Source organism: Rhinoderma darwinii, chromosome 7 (genome assembly GCF_050947455.1).
Source record: "Rhinoderma darwinii isolate aRhiDar2 chromosome 7, aRhiDar2.hap1, whole genome shotgun sequence".
NCBI lineage: Eukaryota > Metazoa > Chordata > Amphibia > Anura > Rhinodermatidae > Rhinoderma > Rhinoderma darwinii.
This window is the reverse complement of record NC_134693.1, coordinates 26,021,652-26,036,778: the sequence shown is the minus strand read 5'-3', so window position 1 is coordinate 26,036,778 and position 15,127 is coordinate 26,021,652. Positions and strand designations below refer to the sequence as shown.

At 42.5% G+C, this 15,127-nt stretch overlaps 1 protein-coding gene across 1 annotated transcript in view; it reads left to right on the top strand.

The window, feature by feature from the left end:
- Window positions 1-15,127, top strand: part of TUT4 (terminal uridylyl transferase 4) — a 61,080-nt gene that overhangs the window by 42,482 nt on the left and 3,471 nt on the right. The window contains exons 21-29 of the mRNA XM_075833000.1: window positions 210-287; window positions 1,064-1,241; window positions 1,866-1,913; window positions 3,126-3,208; window positions 9,868-9,983; window positions 10,412-10,566; window positions 10,754-10,848; window positions 12,101-12,593; window positions 14,574-14,735. Of these exons, the coding sequence (XP_075689115.1) occupies window positions 210-287; window positions 1,064-1,241; window positions 1,866-1,913; window positions 3,126-3,208; window positions 9,868-9,983; window positions 10,412-10,566; window positions 10,754-10,848; window positions 12,101-12,593; window positions 14,574-14,735 (1,408 nt within the window). The remainder of the gene's footprint in view (window positions 1-209; window positions 288-1,063; window positions 1,242-1,865; window positions 1,914-3,125; window positions 3,209-9,867; window positions 9,984-10,411; window positions 10,567-10,753; window positions 10,849-12,100; window positions 12,594-14,573; window positions 14,736-15,127) is intronic.

Here is a 15,127-nt window from a genome sequence, read left to right as displayed (position 1 = left end):
GATTAATAGGCTGCACGTGTAATGCATGGACATACCAGGTCTTCTAGAATGAGAGCCGCTTTTTGTATCCTTTAACTGTTCTAGCCAAAAGATGAGGGACCTGAATGGGCACCCCATCTATTAATTCAGAATTCCCTAACTGGCTGCTTGAAAATGGATTTTCTAACCCGGACAGCCTGGTTAAAGTGTCTTATTTCTGTAATACTTAGATATATGACGGGCATGTTCTTCCCCGGAGGATGGTGGACGGCTGGAATGCCTTTTTCTTTGATAACATTGAAGAGTTGGTGAGTACTATATTCCAAGGCAGGAAGATATAGATCCGTACGTATGTCATCATCTATATTAAAAAATCCTGAAATCTTGCAATTTTCACTCTGGCCACTGAGCCTCATAATAGGCTGACCCTTCCTGTTCTGTAGAGATCACTTCTCAGCAGTCATCTCATTATCATCACAGGCAGGATTACAATGACTGGTAACACCTCTATATAGATAACACAGGATCCACCATTGACAATCATCACTCTAACATAGAAGTCAATGGGTCCCCTGCTGTGCACAGGTTCATACGGTCCATGTGGCTGCTGTAAAACATATCTCTAAATGCTGTTGAAAGCAGCTCAGGCAATATGGCTGCCGCCATAATCATGTACATAAAATAAAATAAAATCATCTACAATCAGAAAATAAAAACAGAAGAGAAAAAAAGATTATGTATCAGTATCTGTTTTTAATTAGGAAAAAATATATGGGTGATGCATTTCATTTAAGCAAAAGGCAATATATTGTTATCTACTGAGGGATGGTTTATTTAGGGATTTGGTTCTCCGCAGGGCACGGGTGTAACTGGAAGAATCTTTGCTTGTGACATAACTACAGCTTACAATGCAATCTTAGATCACAAGGTTTGAATTATCTAGGAAAGGTTAGCACTTCTAATACATACACAGATTATCACAATAGTATAGGCCTTCATGATTTTGGTAGCACTTCATACCTGGCATGTGTAGAGGTTAATAAATGCGTGTGTCCCTTATTGAGATTGTATATTTTTGTTACAGAGGAGCAGATTTCCATCTCTAGGACAGAATACAGAATCTTTAGGGGAGCTGTGGCTCGGGTTCCTTCGATTTTATACAGAAGTGTTTGACTTTAAGGAGTACGTCATTAGCATAAGGCAGAAAAAATTGCTAACGACATTTGAGAAACAATGGACATCTAAATGCATCGCCATTGAAGGTGTGTATTAGGCAGAATCTTTTTATTTTGTTTTAGGCCTTGTTAAATGTGTATGACGTGAAAGTTCCCCATGTTCATAGGGCTCCATTAGCCTGATGGAGGCCAAAAGCGTGTCCTTTGGGTGACGGATGCCGCTGTTAGTCACAGTCTACGTTTAACATGTACGCCGCGAACGTGATGTGAATGGAGCCGTATTAAAAAAAGGCAAAAATAAAAATGTAACTGTAAAACTGAATGTTAAAGAAGTTTTTCCCGAGTTATTTTAAAAATTGGCCACGGTAAGAGGGATGTAAAAAAAGAGCTATTACTCACCTTACAGATCCCCGTCGTTCCAGTCCTCCCCGCCGCTGTGTATTGACTTACCTGCAGCGATGATGCGCCTGTATACCCACATGATCACTGCAGCCAATCACCGGTCTCAGTGGGTATACAGGCACGTCATCGCTGCAGCTACGTCCATAAACAGCTGCTTGGTGGTCTGGAGTGGGCGTCCTGGAACGACTGGGATCGGTGAGGTGAGTAATGTTTCTTTTTTTTCTTTTTTCATCCCTCCTACAATGGCCATTTTTTTTTATTAACTCAGAAAGCCCTTTTGATCACTTTCTATTCCATTAAATGTTTTAGATCCATTCGACCTCAATCATAACCTTGGAGCTGGAGTCTCGAGAAAAAGTGAGTGTATTTCTAAACCTTACAGTACTCTTACTTGACCCCTTTCCTTAAATGTATTCCTACGTTTTATTTTAGTTACGTTTTTTTTATTTATTACGTTGTACTAGAAATCTAATCTGAGGACTGATATACCAGCAAACGATTGCACACGTTTCTGCTGTATTCCTTCTCCCTCAAAACACAGGTCGCCCTGTGCGTTTCCTGCGCCTTGTAGTTAGCTAGGGTCTTAAAATGTAGATCCCCATAAAATCTGCAATGTTTGTAGTCACAGGTGAAAGTGCAGCAGGGGTAGAATAGTGACGACCACAGGACTCCCCCAAAAATAGTGACAGCCACCGGGCCCCAAGTAAAAAGAATACCTTGAGGGGGTGGCAGCATCAGAGCTGTGTGAGCTGAATGTCACTCAGTGGTGCTGGTTCTGCGGATCCTCAACCTCCGCCCCGAAATCCCGGCCGGCTTTACATGAATTTAATTGTACTGACTGAATTGTCTCCAGCACTAAACTAGAAACAGCCTGACCCAGGGTCTACCGGCAGCACGCGATGGAGGTGCTGCCGGCCACTGCTTTACAGCAATACCCTGTAGATTTGTCAAGAGGTGAGCTACATGTTAAATGAATTGTGATAAGCTGATCCTGCAGTGCAGATAGATCCATTTTACTTTCTATACACTTATATGGAATCCCAAGTCTGCATTTATTAATGGCTACAGTAATCCGGTAAGAACAGATCTAAAAATGTGTTACTTTACTGTTCATGCATATAGGTCGGTGAAAACTGTCCTCAGTACATCTCACACTATCAGTGTCCTGTATTGTGGTTCTAGGCCCTTGTACACTGGCAAAGAATAGGGCAACGATCACCGATAAACGAGTGTTCATCAGCTGATTGGATCTTTTATGTGGCCAGAAAAATGGTCGCTAGTCGACAGCACATCTCTATGTCCATCGGGTATGTGTTGCCAACAAGATGCAAATGTATGGGGACGGAAACTCCCGATCATTGCACTTTTTGAAGCGAGTGTCGATCATCAAGCTGTATTGCCGATCCGCGCTCGTTAATAGGTGGTAAATACGGATGAATATCTGCCTGCGTTAAACCACCTTTAGACGACTACATAATTTGCAATGACAACTGGCCCAGATTTGTGTATGTTTTGCACGAGCATCAGCCTGATCTTGTCCTTGTGTTTTTCTCCCATTCTCTCCCTCAGTGACTAATTTTATCATGAAGGCGTTCATAAACGGAAGGAAGCTGTTTGGCGTCCCATTCTATCCACCACCTGGGCATGAAGCAGTAAGGTTTTACTCTTTAATGTAAAATTGCAGAATTCTCCAGTAGATTTTACTACCATGATAGAACGTCCGGTCACTACATTCCCAAGGACGATAGAAATGGCTTGTGCCATTCAGTTCTGCAGTATTAATAGCGTCAAAATGAAAAAGTCGCCCAGTCTAGCACCCAGAGTTCCTGGACAAGACCTGCAGCTAACAATACACGTACTCGGTTTTATATTATCCATCAGTGTTACCTCTCCTATTCGCATGGGGAGACTCCCTGTACCATTTGCCTTAGATGCCATCACAGCACCATCATATGGGCATTTGCCCCCTATACAAAATGTCTGAGAAGACGTGATCTGACATCTCTAGTGCAGACGCCAGTTCAGTTTCTTCTTGAACTTTACTTTTTACATGTTCTAAATGAGAAGAACACGATCACACTATGAAAATAATTGTTGTGTATGAAATGCCCAGACACGTTTCGTAAAGTTTAGGGGAGGGGGTGCGATTTCCTGTTGACTCTATTCCGCTCTGACTTTTCACTTACCTCATTGTCCTCCCATTGCGATTTCTTACATAGCCTGCCATCACAATATATGTTTCTGTCGGGTCGGACATAAGTTTATTTTCTTGTGTTGGGTTTTACCTATTGTTTGTTAATGGAAGTTTCTATGTTCCTCACTATTGTAACCTGTATTGAGTTCTTGAACGGCCGGCTATAAGATTTATGCTGTACACTACTATATTGCTCAGTAAACCAGGTTTAAAAATAAACCCTAAATTTAGCTAAAATGGAATGAAGATTGCCCCCCAGCTATTCTTTGAGATATGGGTGGGTGACCGCTGGCTTCCCCGTCACTATGTGGGTATCAATGCTTCAGCTGACATATACGTCTGTATAGCTGGCAATTTACAGTTTTTACTCTTTTTTATAAGCCTTTATGCTTTAAAGGGGCTTTATCCACAATTAATATTTATGGAATATCAATCCTGAAAATAGTGGCAGATCCTTATTCCCAGTGAATTCTAAGGGTGTGTTCACACGCACTAATTACGGACGTAATTCTGGCGTTTTTGCCCCGAATTACGTCCGAAAATAGCGCCTCAATAGCGTTGACAAACATCTGCCCATTGAAAGCAATGGGCAGACGTTTGTCTGTTCACACGAGGCGTATATTTACGCGCCGCTGTCAAATGACGGCGCGTAAATAGACGCCCGCGTCAAAGAAGTGACCTGTCACTTTGGGCTTAATTGGAGCCGTTATTCATTGACTCCAATGAATAGCAGCGCCAATTATGTCCGTAATGGACGCGGCGTGTAAGCGCCTGCACATGCCGTTACGGCTGAAATTACGGGGATGTTTTCAGGCGGAAACATCCCCGTAATTTCAGCCGTTACGGACGCTGTCGTGTGAACATACCCTTAGGGAGATCCACTGATAAGAATCTAATGTATATAGACACTCCTCAACATTGAAATAGCAACACCAAGAAGGAAAAGTTTTGGAAGTCAGAGGATGGATAGACATGTTAATGATATGCAAATGATAAAAAAAATGGAAACAAAATATTCCAAACCTCTTCATTTATGCAGTATCTAGTATGAGCCCCACATGCGGCAATACACGCACTTACACGTCTTGTCACGCTATCAATGAGGTTATTAATGGTTGGCTGAGGAATGTTATGCCACGATTAATGCAATTCATCAAGATTGTCTGCCGGCAGCTCCCTTTGCCATTGTCTCCCAGATGTGCTCGATGGGAGACAAGTCCGGAGAGGCTGCAGGCCGTGGTAGCACGTTTAGGGCATGCAGGCTGCTCACAGTAGCACGAGCAGCATGCGGCCTGGTGTTGTCCTGTTGAAAAATGGCTTCTGGGCTGCTTTGGCGAAATGGCCGTACCACTGGTTCTACTACCAAATCAATGTAACGCTGAACTGTTCGTGAACCTGAAACGAAGACTAGAGGGGTCCGACTACCATACATTGTCACCCCACACTATAATCCAGAGAGTAGGACTGGTGTGACTTCCTTGTGAAGGCCTCTTCAGAGCGTGCCCATGTGGTCTCCAGACCACAATCAGTCTATCATTTCAGCGATGAGTCCTGTTTGTGTGTCTGCTGCAGAGGATAGACCTCCTTTCCAGCCTCCGTGTGCGCGCACGTCTCTCTCGTAGACCAATGTCGTGCAAACACCTGATGGTTTGTGTTGACATTGGTTGCCGCCCTAGGCTCGTGAGGTGACGTCCAATTTCATGTGTAGTACAGAATGGATCACTACGCGGTATTGTTCCAATCAGGCGATCTATCTGTGCAGAGGTTCACTTCCACACACCTCCTGCTGTCATTCCCAACCTCCGGGACACGCAACATTTAACAGTGCTGACATCTCGGCCTAGGTGTGTAGCGATCTGCCGGAGTAATAAACCAAGGTCTCTCAGTTCAAGTATTCTGTCCCTCTCCGTTTGTGACAAGTGGATAGAACTGGCACATCGACTAACAGGAGGCATCACACAATCATCCTACACCACTTGATCTGATTTTTGAGGTTTCATGTGGCTAAAAAAAAATGGTTTTCAATCTGGCTTTTAAGCCTCCCACATGCCACGAATTGGAGGTCTGTGCTTGAAAATGTGATCATTTGCAGATCTTAGCGACACCTGCGACTTCCACGATTTGCAAAACTTTACAGCTTGTCCTTCTTGGTTTGCAATTTCAATGTTGGAGAATGTTTGTGTGCATATATTTATTCCAATGATGTGGCCCATTGATCAGCCCTGAGGATCCGCCACGAGGCTCTAGCACCGGCACAATCATGATCCAGCAGAAGAGAACCCTATTTGGAGGAGACTTCAGAGGAAACAGACCTTAGTGGAAAGTGATTGGCTCTGGTTGAGTGACAAATAACCTATTATTGATGATCTTTGCTGTGTGTACAATGATATTAATTTAAAGTTGACGTGCGCATATTCTTTATAGTGGTACAAGTGGGTCTTTGAAATTAATTTCTGTGGTGGTCCCAAGGAACACAGTCCAACACTGGCAGCAGGGGCTGCAATACATGCGTCTGACAACTGGATCACCTAGATCCTGTGGATAATATTGACATGATTTAACAGAAGGGCCGGGTAATAGAAGCTAAGCGATCAGGTTTCTGGAAGGAACGTGGCCTCCCCTCCTCACTGATGCACCAGGATTTAGTTTTTTTTTTAATTAAAAAGTGGCCTATATTCATTCCTACATATAGTAAAAGTGAAAGCACAACTATCAGGGTATGTTCACACGCAAAACCGCTGTAAAATACAGAGCAGTTTTCAAGGGAAAACAGCCTCTGAATTTCAGCCGTTTAAGCATCAAATGTTTTTGGGGCTGTTTTTCTATTGACACAATCAAAAACGTACATGGGGTTTTTTGTTTTTTTTCGTTTTTTTACACACCATTAAAAAAAAACACGCCCCAACGAAACGCCGATTTTCCCATTGAAATCAATGGGCAGATGTTTGGAGGTGGAAAATAAGCCGCATGAACATACCCTTAGGGCACATTCAGATGTGGTGGAATTCCGCTGCGGACAATCCGCAGTGGAATTCTCCAGCGGCCGTTTTTTATATTTGTTTTAATACATTTTTAAGCAAGTTAGTTCAGACGTTGTGGAAAACAAGCTGCGGTGCGTAATTTTCCCACACAGACGGCGTACAGCATAGTGGATGGAACGGCTCCCGTTCGCATTCTCTATGGGGCTGTATGTGCCGTATTCCATGTCTGTATGTGTCGTTAATCGACACATACAGAGATGGGAAAAAAATGGCAGCCCCATAGAGAAGAAAAAGTGAAAAAATAAAACATCAAATAAATAAAACATTTTTTTAATAAAACACTAAAAGCAAATTCATATAAAAAAAAAAATTCGCGACACCCTTCCTTTAAGGGAAAATCGCCTCTGATTTTCAGCTGTTTTTAAAGCATCAAGCGTTTTTTTTTCACAGACGTTTTTGGGAGCTGTTTTTCTAATGACCCAATGAAAAACAGCTCAAGAAGTGACCTGCACTTCTGTTTATGAGGCGTTTTTTGTTTTTTTTACGGGCCTCTTTTTCCAACGGCTGATTAAAAAAATCACTCCGCCGGAACGCCGTTTTTTCCCATTGAAATCAATGGGCAGATGTTTGGAGGCGTTCAGCCTCTGTATTTTTAGCAGTTTTTCAGGGCATTTACAGCCTGAAAAACAGCTGAAAATATGCCATGTGAACATATTCATAGGGTATGTTCACACAGGCGAAAAATCGGAAGCATAACTCCTACAAACATCTGCCCATTGCTTTCAATGGGAAAAGCGGCATTACATACCCACAGGGCGTTTTTTTTTACGCTGCCTTTTTTTTTTTTTTTTTTTTAAACTGCCACGTAAAAAAAAGGCCTCGTAAAAAAGTGCATGTCACTTCTTGAACCGTTTTTGGAGCAGTTTTTCATTGACTATAGAAAAACGGCTGAAAATAGGAGCGGTTTTCCCTTGAAAACAGCTCCGTATTTTCAGACATTTGAGTTTGTGTGTGAACATACCCTGACAGCTCTTCAATATGGCTAATAAAGGGGAGGTCCTGAATGGAAGACCCCCCCCCCCTTTATTACATCCATATGCCCCATAGATAGTTTGTTTGCAGCAGAATATTTTTCTTTGTATTAAATAGTTTCTCGTTCCTTTTGAAACCACTCCTGAATTTGGTTAAAAAATCGACAACAAATATGCGGTGTGTGAATCCAGTCTTGTTTACAGTGTAGACTTTGCGAATATTTTCCAATCCAAAACCAGGACTGGAAACGGAGCAATATCTAAATGGTAGGCCTTATAGGTCTGTTGGTTTTGGCAAAAAAAAAATACACACATGCAAAATCTGCAGTGTGAACAAGGCCTAAGGGTACAGTCACACGCAGCAGATTTGTTGCAGAAATTTTCTGCAACTGAAAATCATTTACATTCATCTGAATTTTTTATTTTTTTCTATAGCAGGTACAAAATCTGCCAGGTGTATCCAGATGTTGCGGTAAAACCGCACTGAAATTTACATGCAATTTGATGCATTTTTGACACAAGCGCATCAAATCGCTGTAAAAACATATGCGGTTTTTCAATGCAGTTTTAAAGACTACCAAAACCTTCGAAGACTTTTTTTTTTTTTACACTAAAACAATGTATTCTAATGTTTAGTGCAACTTTGGAATTTGTTTTTATTAAAAAAAATATATATATTGCTTTTTGAGATCGTGTCAGGTCCGTATTTCAGGGTGTCTTCCTTCCCCCTGTTATTTCACACCGAATAACCACCTCTGTAAATTGAAAGCTGAAGGCATGCCTGGAAAGAAGTAAACCAGCCACAGATGTTGGTACACAGCTTTCCCCAGATCAGCCAGGAAGAAAAACTGCACTTTATGCAGAACAAAGGAACACACAGGAAAGATCCCTGACAATAGGAGCTGTATCTTTTACTGAACCCCAAATGGGTCACATCAGCGGGACAGAGGACTTCAGTGACAGCAGGTCCTAACTTAGATGTGATTGATAACAGCTGGATCCTGCGTGCGTCGTCTCCGGAGGAGTCAGTCCCGCTGACCTGACTGATTTGGGTTTCAGCACTAGATACATCTTCTAAGTATCCAGGACACACAAGCTGTATCTCCGAAAGTAAATATTTTTTTTTTATTTAAATAAAAACAATATTCGAAAAAGTAACACTAATTGCCTGTTCACATCACCGTTGCCCTTCTGTTGAGGAGTTCCATCAGAGTTTCAGACGGGTTAACCTCTCAACGGAAACCTAAGCTTTCGTTTCCCTCACAATTGATATCAATGGTGACCGAAACATTGCTAAAGGTTTGTTTGTCACCGTTGTAATAAGGTTCCGTTTTAAAGGAATCAATAGCGCAGTCGACTAAAATATTGTTTCCGCTAAAAAAAAACAGAAACCTTACGGAAGGGAGACACTGAAACCATTTGCAAGAGAATCATTACCACTGAAATCAATGGAATGCGTAGACGCTATGGTTTCCGTGGGCCTTTCTGTTCATGGGTTCCTCCGACTGAAAGGTCTAACGGAACTCGACGCGGATATGACGGAAGCCTTATAGGCCGCTACTACTAGCATGACCTACCAATAAAGAACCGGAGTAGTGCAGATGTAATAATCGGGAGAGGAGGTTAGGAGATCTGTATTTGAGCTTCAAGAATACACTCCAACAAGGAAGCAAAGAAAGATGGGGATTTCCAGAAAGCGCTGCTGATATCCAGAGGGTTTATCATGGCCTGATGAGGACGCCAGACCAGTGTTGAAACGTGCAGCCACATCATTTATGGAATTGATTTAATTAATAAATAACTTTGATCCTAAATCCTCTGGCTATCAGCAGCGCTTTTCTGGAATTCCCCATTTTTCTTTGCTTCCTTGTTGGAGTGTATTAAGCGGAGGTGATCCATCACCCACCGGTCAGGATAGCAGCAGACAACTTACTGTACGCGCGCACGCACTAGTGCGGTACCTATAATGTAACGCTCCCGTATAAACCGGTTTGATTTATTACACGATGTGCTGCCCTATGACCCTCTTTTTTTTCTCCTTTAGATACTGTATTTGAGCTTTTCTTTGTTTCGCCCTGACTACACCTTGAATGTGTTTTTGGCAGGAATACTTTTTCGATTCCAAAGTCCTGACGGACGGGGAGCTGGCTCCTAATGATAGATGTTGTCGAGTGTGTGGGAAGATCGGCCATTACATGAAAGATTGTCCCAAAAGGAGGAGGTAAGCAGCAGTGTCCTGTACATGTTACATGGGATTCTTTTGCTACAGAACACACAGGAGATTTATCAAAATTGGTGCGAGAGAAAAGGGTGGTTCAAAAGAGCCTCTAAAAGATCTGGTTTCTATGGTCAACTACTCCGCTTTTCCTTTGTATCAGTTTTGCTAAATCACTCCCATAGGCTTAGAGTTAAAGGTGTTGTCCAGGATTAGTAAAACATGGCTGCTTTCTTCCAAAAACAGCACCACAACTGTCCATGAGCTGAACTGAACAAGGCTGAACTGCAATACCACTCACAACCTGAGGACAGGTGTGGTGCTGTTTATGGACCAAAGCAGCCAAGTTTTTCTAATTCAAGCATTTTAATTTTCTCAACACATCAAGCATTTAGAGATTTGCTTCCATTTGTACTTGAATCATCTGTTCCTAGGATAAAGAAGAAAGAGAATGAGAAGGACGATGAAAAGGACAATAAAGAGGACGAGCGAGAACTCAGAGAGAAGAGATGCTTTACCTGTGGTGACGTGGGTCATGTACGAAGGGACTGTCCTGAAAACTCAGCCCGGCAGAAGAACAGCATTCTGGGTAATGATTCATACTAAGTAAATAATAGCCCTCGTTATACTAGAACATTCCTGCAGATAAATTTCACTGAGGAATGTTAAAAAAAAAAAAAAAAAAAAATTAATACAAGAAAGTAGAAAAAAAATGTTTTATTTCAGGATATAGAATCATATTCTAAACCTGTGCGCTATTTTTTTTTTTTTCTTAGCATCTCAGATCTTGAGCCTCATTGTCCCTCAGCCCGTTCTCACCCCATTACAACAGATGGAACGCCCCACACGCACACGACAGGCTTCAGAATCAGTGAGTGTCGGTAAATGTGTATTGGATGACTTTTGTATAAGGCAGAGTTCACACGTAGCGTAAATACTGCGATTTTTCTGCAACGTATTTAGTGGTGGAAAATCCGCAGCATAGAACAGTAGCAGCAAAGTGGATGAGATTTGAACAAATGTCATCGACACGCTGTGTAAATGATAAGCGTAAACAACTCCGAAATTGACCTGCGGTGCGGTTTTTTAATCCGCGGCGTGTCAATTGTATTCGCTGCTTTTGTGTTGCAGGTTTTCTCCATTGCATTAAATGGAGAGGTAAAGCCCGCAACAGAACAGCAGATGTTGCGGTTTTTTTTTGCAGCGGAAAAGCTGCGGTTCCACCACAAAGAAAGCAACTCAGGAAAAAAAACAAAAACGTAGACTTACCCAGAATTCTGTGCTTCTTCGTCCAGGCTGGTCTCCTGGGATGACGTTTCATCTCTTGTGACCGCTGCAGTCAATCATAGGCTGCAGCGATCACATGGGTAAAACGTCATCCCAGTAGGCCCGGCTGCAGGGTAGAGGGTAGGTAGGTATTTCGGTAAGTTTTTTCTGCCGGAATTCCCTGCAGCCACCAGGGCAGATACGCTGTGTACCTTTTACGCGGCGTATCCGCCCTGTGAGAACGTAGCCTAACCATGAATATAGGTATTCCCTGTAGACCAGTAGTCTCAAACTTGTGAGCCTACAGCCGGGTTCCTACGTAGCGTAAACAGCATGGAATTTCTGCAACGGAGTTGTTTGGAAATTCCACAGCATTTACAGTAGCATCAAAGTGGATGAGATTTAGAAAATCGAATGCCCACGCTGCGGAAAAAAACACAGAGTAAGCGTTAATTGACCTGAATCCACAGCATGTCAATTTATGCTGCATTTTCGTTTGCTTTTCTGTTGTGGGCTTTCCCCCATTGAACAGGGATGCAAAACCCTCAACAGAAAGCCAAGTGTTGCGACTTGCACAAATCACAATTCAGGGAGAAAGAAAAAAAAAAATCCTACCTACCCAGAATGCTCTCCTCCTTCCTGTAGTCCGGCCTCCTGGGATGACGTTTCATCCCATGTGACAGCTGCAGCCAATCAGTCACATGGCCTGCAACGTCATTTTAGGACGCCGTACTACACGCAGAAGAGAGGGAGGGGGTACAAAAGTTTTTGGTTTTTCCTCTACAGCTGTTTTCCACAGCTGAAATTCTGCCTTAAAAAAAAATAAAAATCGCACAATGTATTTTCTGTCTTTGCAGTCGGAATCCCATCACTCATCGTATTCACCACAGCCTCAGCAATTTGCACAAAACAACATGGGCCAGACGAAGCCTCAGACAAAGCTAAACCAGCAGCCAACACAGCCTGTACAGAATCCGCACCAGGTTCAGCGGCCCTTGTTTAACTTTCCACACTCTCCCCCCACTCACTTTTCTCCTCTGCACAATCTTGGGTTACTTCCTCTGCCTCCACAGATCCCTATTCCCAACAACTCTTGGCCCATCCATGGCCAGATAATTCGCTCTTCTGGGAATCCCCCTCACTCTGGTGGTGTCGCCTATCCAGCCAGATCTGGCAGCAGCAGCCCCTCAACCGCTAATCAAAGTGCAGTAAATCTAAACGACCCCAGCATCATCTTTGCAGGACCTGCTGCCAGGTCTGTAGGCGTTCCTAACTCCTCTCACGATGGACATTGGCACAATTCCCAGGCGCCCAACTCACTGGTGAACAATGGAACTGTGGGTGGTACAGGTAAATTAACTTTTTTTTTTAATAGGAAAAACCTGGAGATACAGAAAATTGCCTTGGGTTATGGAAACCACAAAATATTTCTTAATTTTCTTTCAAAGGATATGTTCACCCTTACAACTACTTTTTAATTGCTTCAATGCATTTTTTTTTTTTTTTTAAAGTTAAGCAACTTTGGAAAAAGTCTTAAAGAGGCTCTGTCACCAGATTTTGCAGCCCCTATCTGCTATTGCAGCAGATAGGCGCTGCAATGTAGATTACAGTAACGTTTTTATTTTTAAAAAACGAGCATTTTTGGCCAAGTTATGACCATTTTTGTATTTATGCAAATGAGGCTTGCAAAAGTCCAAGTGGGTGTGTTTAAAAGTAAAAGTCCAAGTGGGCGTGTATTATGTGCGTACATCGGGGCGTTTTTACTACTTTTACTAGCTGGGCGTTCTGACGAGAAGTATCATCCACTTCTCTTCAGAACGCCCAGCTTCTGGCAGATCACGCTGTCTCGTCACTCACGGGTCCTGCATCGTGTCAGACGAGCGAGGACACATCGGCACCAGAGGCTACAGTTGATTCTGCAGCAGCATCAGCGTTTGCAGGTAAGTAGCTACATCGACTTACCTGCAAACGCCGATGCTGCTGCAGAATCAACTGGTGCCTCTGGTGCCGATGTGTCCCCGCTCGTCTGACACGATGCAGGACCCGTGAGTGACGACACAGCGTGATCTGCCAGAAGCTGGGCGTTCTGAAGAGAAGTGGATGATACTTCTCATCAGAACGCCCAGCTAGTAAAAGTAGTAAAAACGCCCCGATGTACGCACATAATACACGCCCACTTGGACTTTTGCAAGCCTCATTTGCATAAATACAAAAATGGTCATAACTTGGCCAAAAATGCTCGTTTTTTAAAAATAAAAACGTTACTGTAATCTACATTGCAGCGCCGATCTGCTGCAATAGCATATAGGGGCTGCAAAATCTGGTGACAGAGCCTCTTTAAGTGAAAAAGTTTTTCCGCTTGTGTCAACAGCTCCTTTGCATATCTATATCTCTAGGGTTGCTTGGGAGGCCCAGGTCTGCATTAGAGCAGTAGATACAAAGAAAGCAGTAGTATATTTTGAATAAACTACTTGCAAAGTTACTTTTTGCTTTTATTTTAGATGTATTGGAGCAATAAAAAAACAAAAAAACGATCGCAAAAGTGAACTTAACTGTATAATAACACGCCTATTGAGAACACGAACGCTTATACAATACCAAGTAACAAACGTGCATAAGTTTGAGCGTGAAGGTGGCCACAGACTTAAGGTGGCCATCGTATAATTACAAATTTATTTTTTAAGATGTGACCAAGACAGAGCCCTTTAACTTACAACATCTGACGTTATGCATCCAGCTCAGCTGATTGTGAAGCAACCACATGGACCTGCTCGTCCAATCATTAACATATTCACAGCATGCATTGTGCCCATCAACTCCAGGGTGCCTGCAGCTGTCACTAGACACGGAGCTTGCTGCTTATATGATTAACAAGACAGTATGCAGTGAGCTCCTAGGCTCCCTCTAGTGGTGGCTGAAGGTAGCCAGGATTTTTAGCCTTTAAATTTATGCAGGGCTGTATCAGAAAAATGGGCCATCTTCTAGGGAGATTGATGGACATAAGACAGCCTCTTTGATTGAAAAACTGATGCATCTGTATTTTACTTTCCATAGACCTCAATGGGCGTTTTACATTTGCAATACGGATGATAGTACAGGCTTCATTTTAATAATATGCATGTATTTTATACGCCTATGTCAATAGCCTCATTAAATGATCGCTCCAAATTACTGTCTGCAAAATACCATAGTCTGAAAGAGGCCTAAGGCTTGCTCTTTAAAAAAAAAAAAAAAAGTCATACTGATGGATGGATGATTCTTTCTGTAGACACCTTCAATAATTGGTTCATGATATTTCCACTTATTTTACGTGTTTGTTTTGTGAAATAGAGCAAGGATTCCAAGGACAGTTTGTGAAGCCCTCACTTCCCTGGGAGCGCGGTACACCTCCTCACTACCCATTGATTCCTGGATCATGGCCTTACAGCTTACACCAGAATTTCCTGCAACAGGCTCCTGCCGGCTTTCATTCTAAGACCTACTATCCTCCAGGTAATGTTTGTAGCTGGGTCTGGTACAAACGTACATTGGCTAAACAGCAGTATTAAAAAAGAACCCGACTAATACACTGCACTACACATGTAGTGCAGTGTATTAGAATAGCGATCAGGGCTTCCTGCCTTCAAGTCCCCTAGTGAGACAAAAAGAAAAAAAAAGTAAAAAAAAACCAAAAAAAAAAAACCCGAAAGTGATTAGCAAGAGAAGCCACACATGTGGTATTGCATGAAAAAAAGGATACTTTCTAATACTTGAAATGCTCTTAGGGGTTATAATGCTGTTACTGTATTATAATTTGCTCCCACATTTTATTTTTGGACAAATGCAGAAGCATTTTGAGTTTCTGCACCGGAGACATACATCTGGTCTGGTTCTTAAAGCAACCG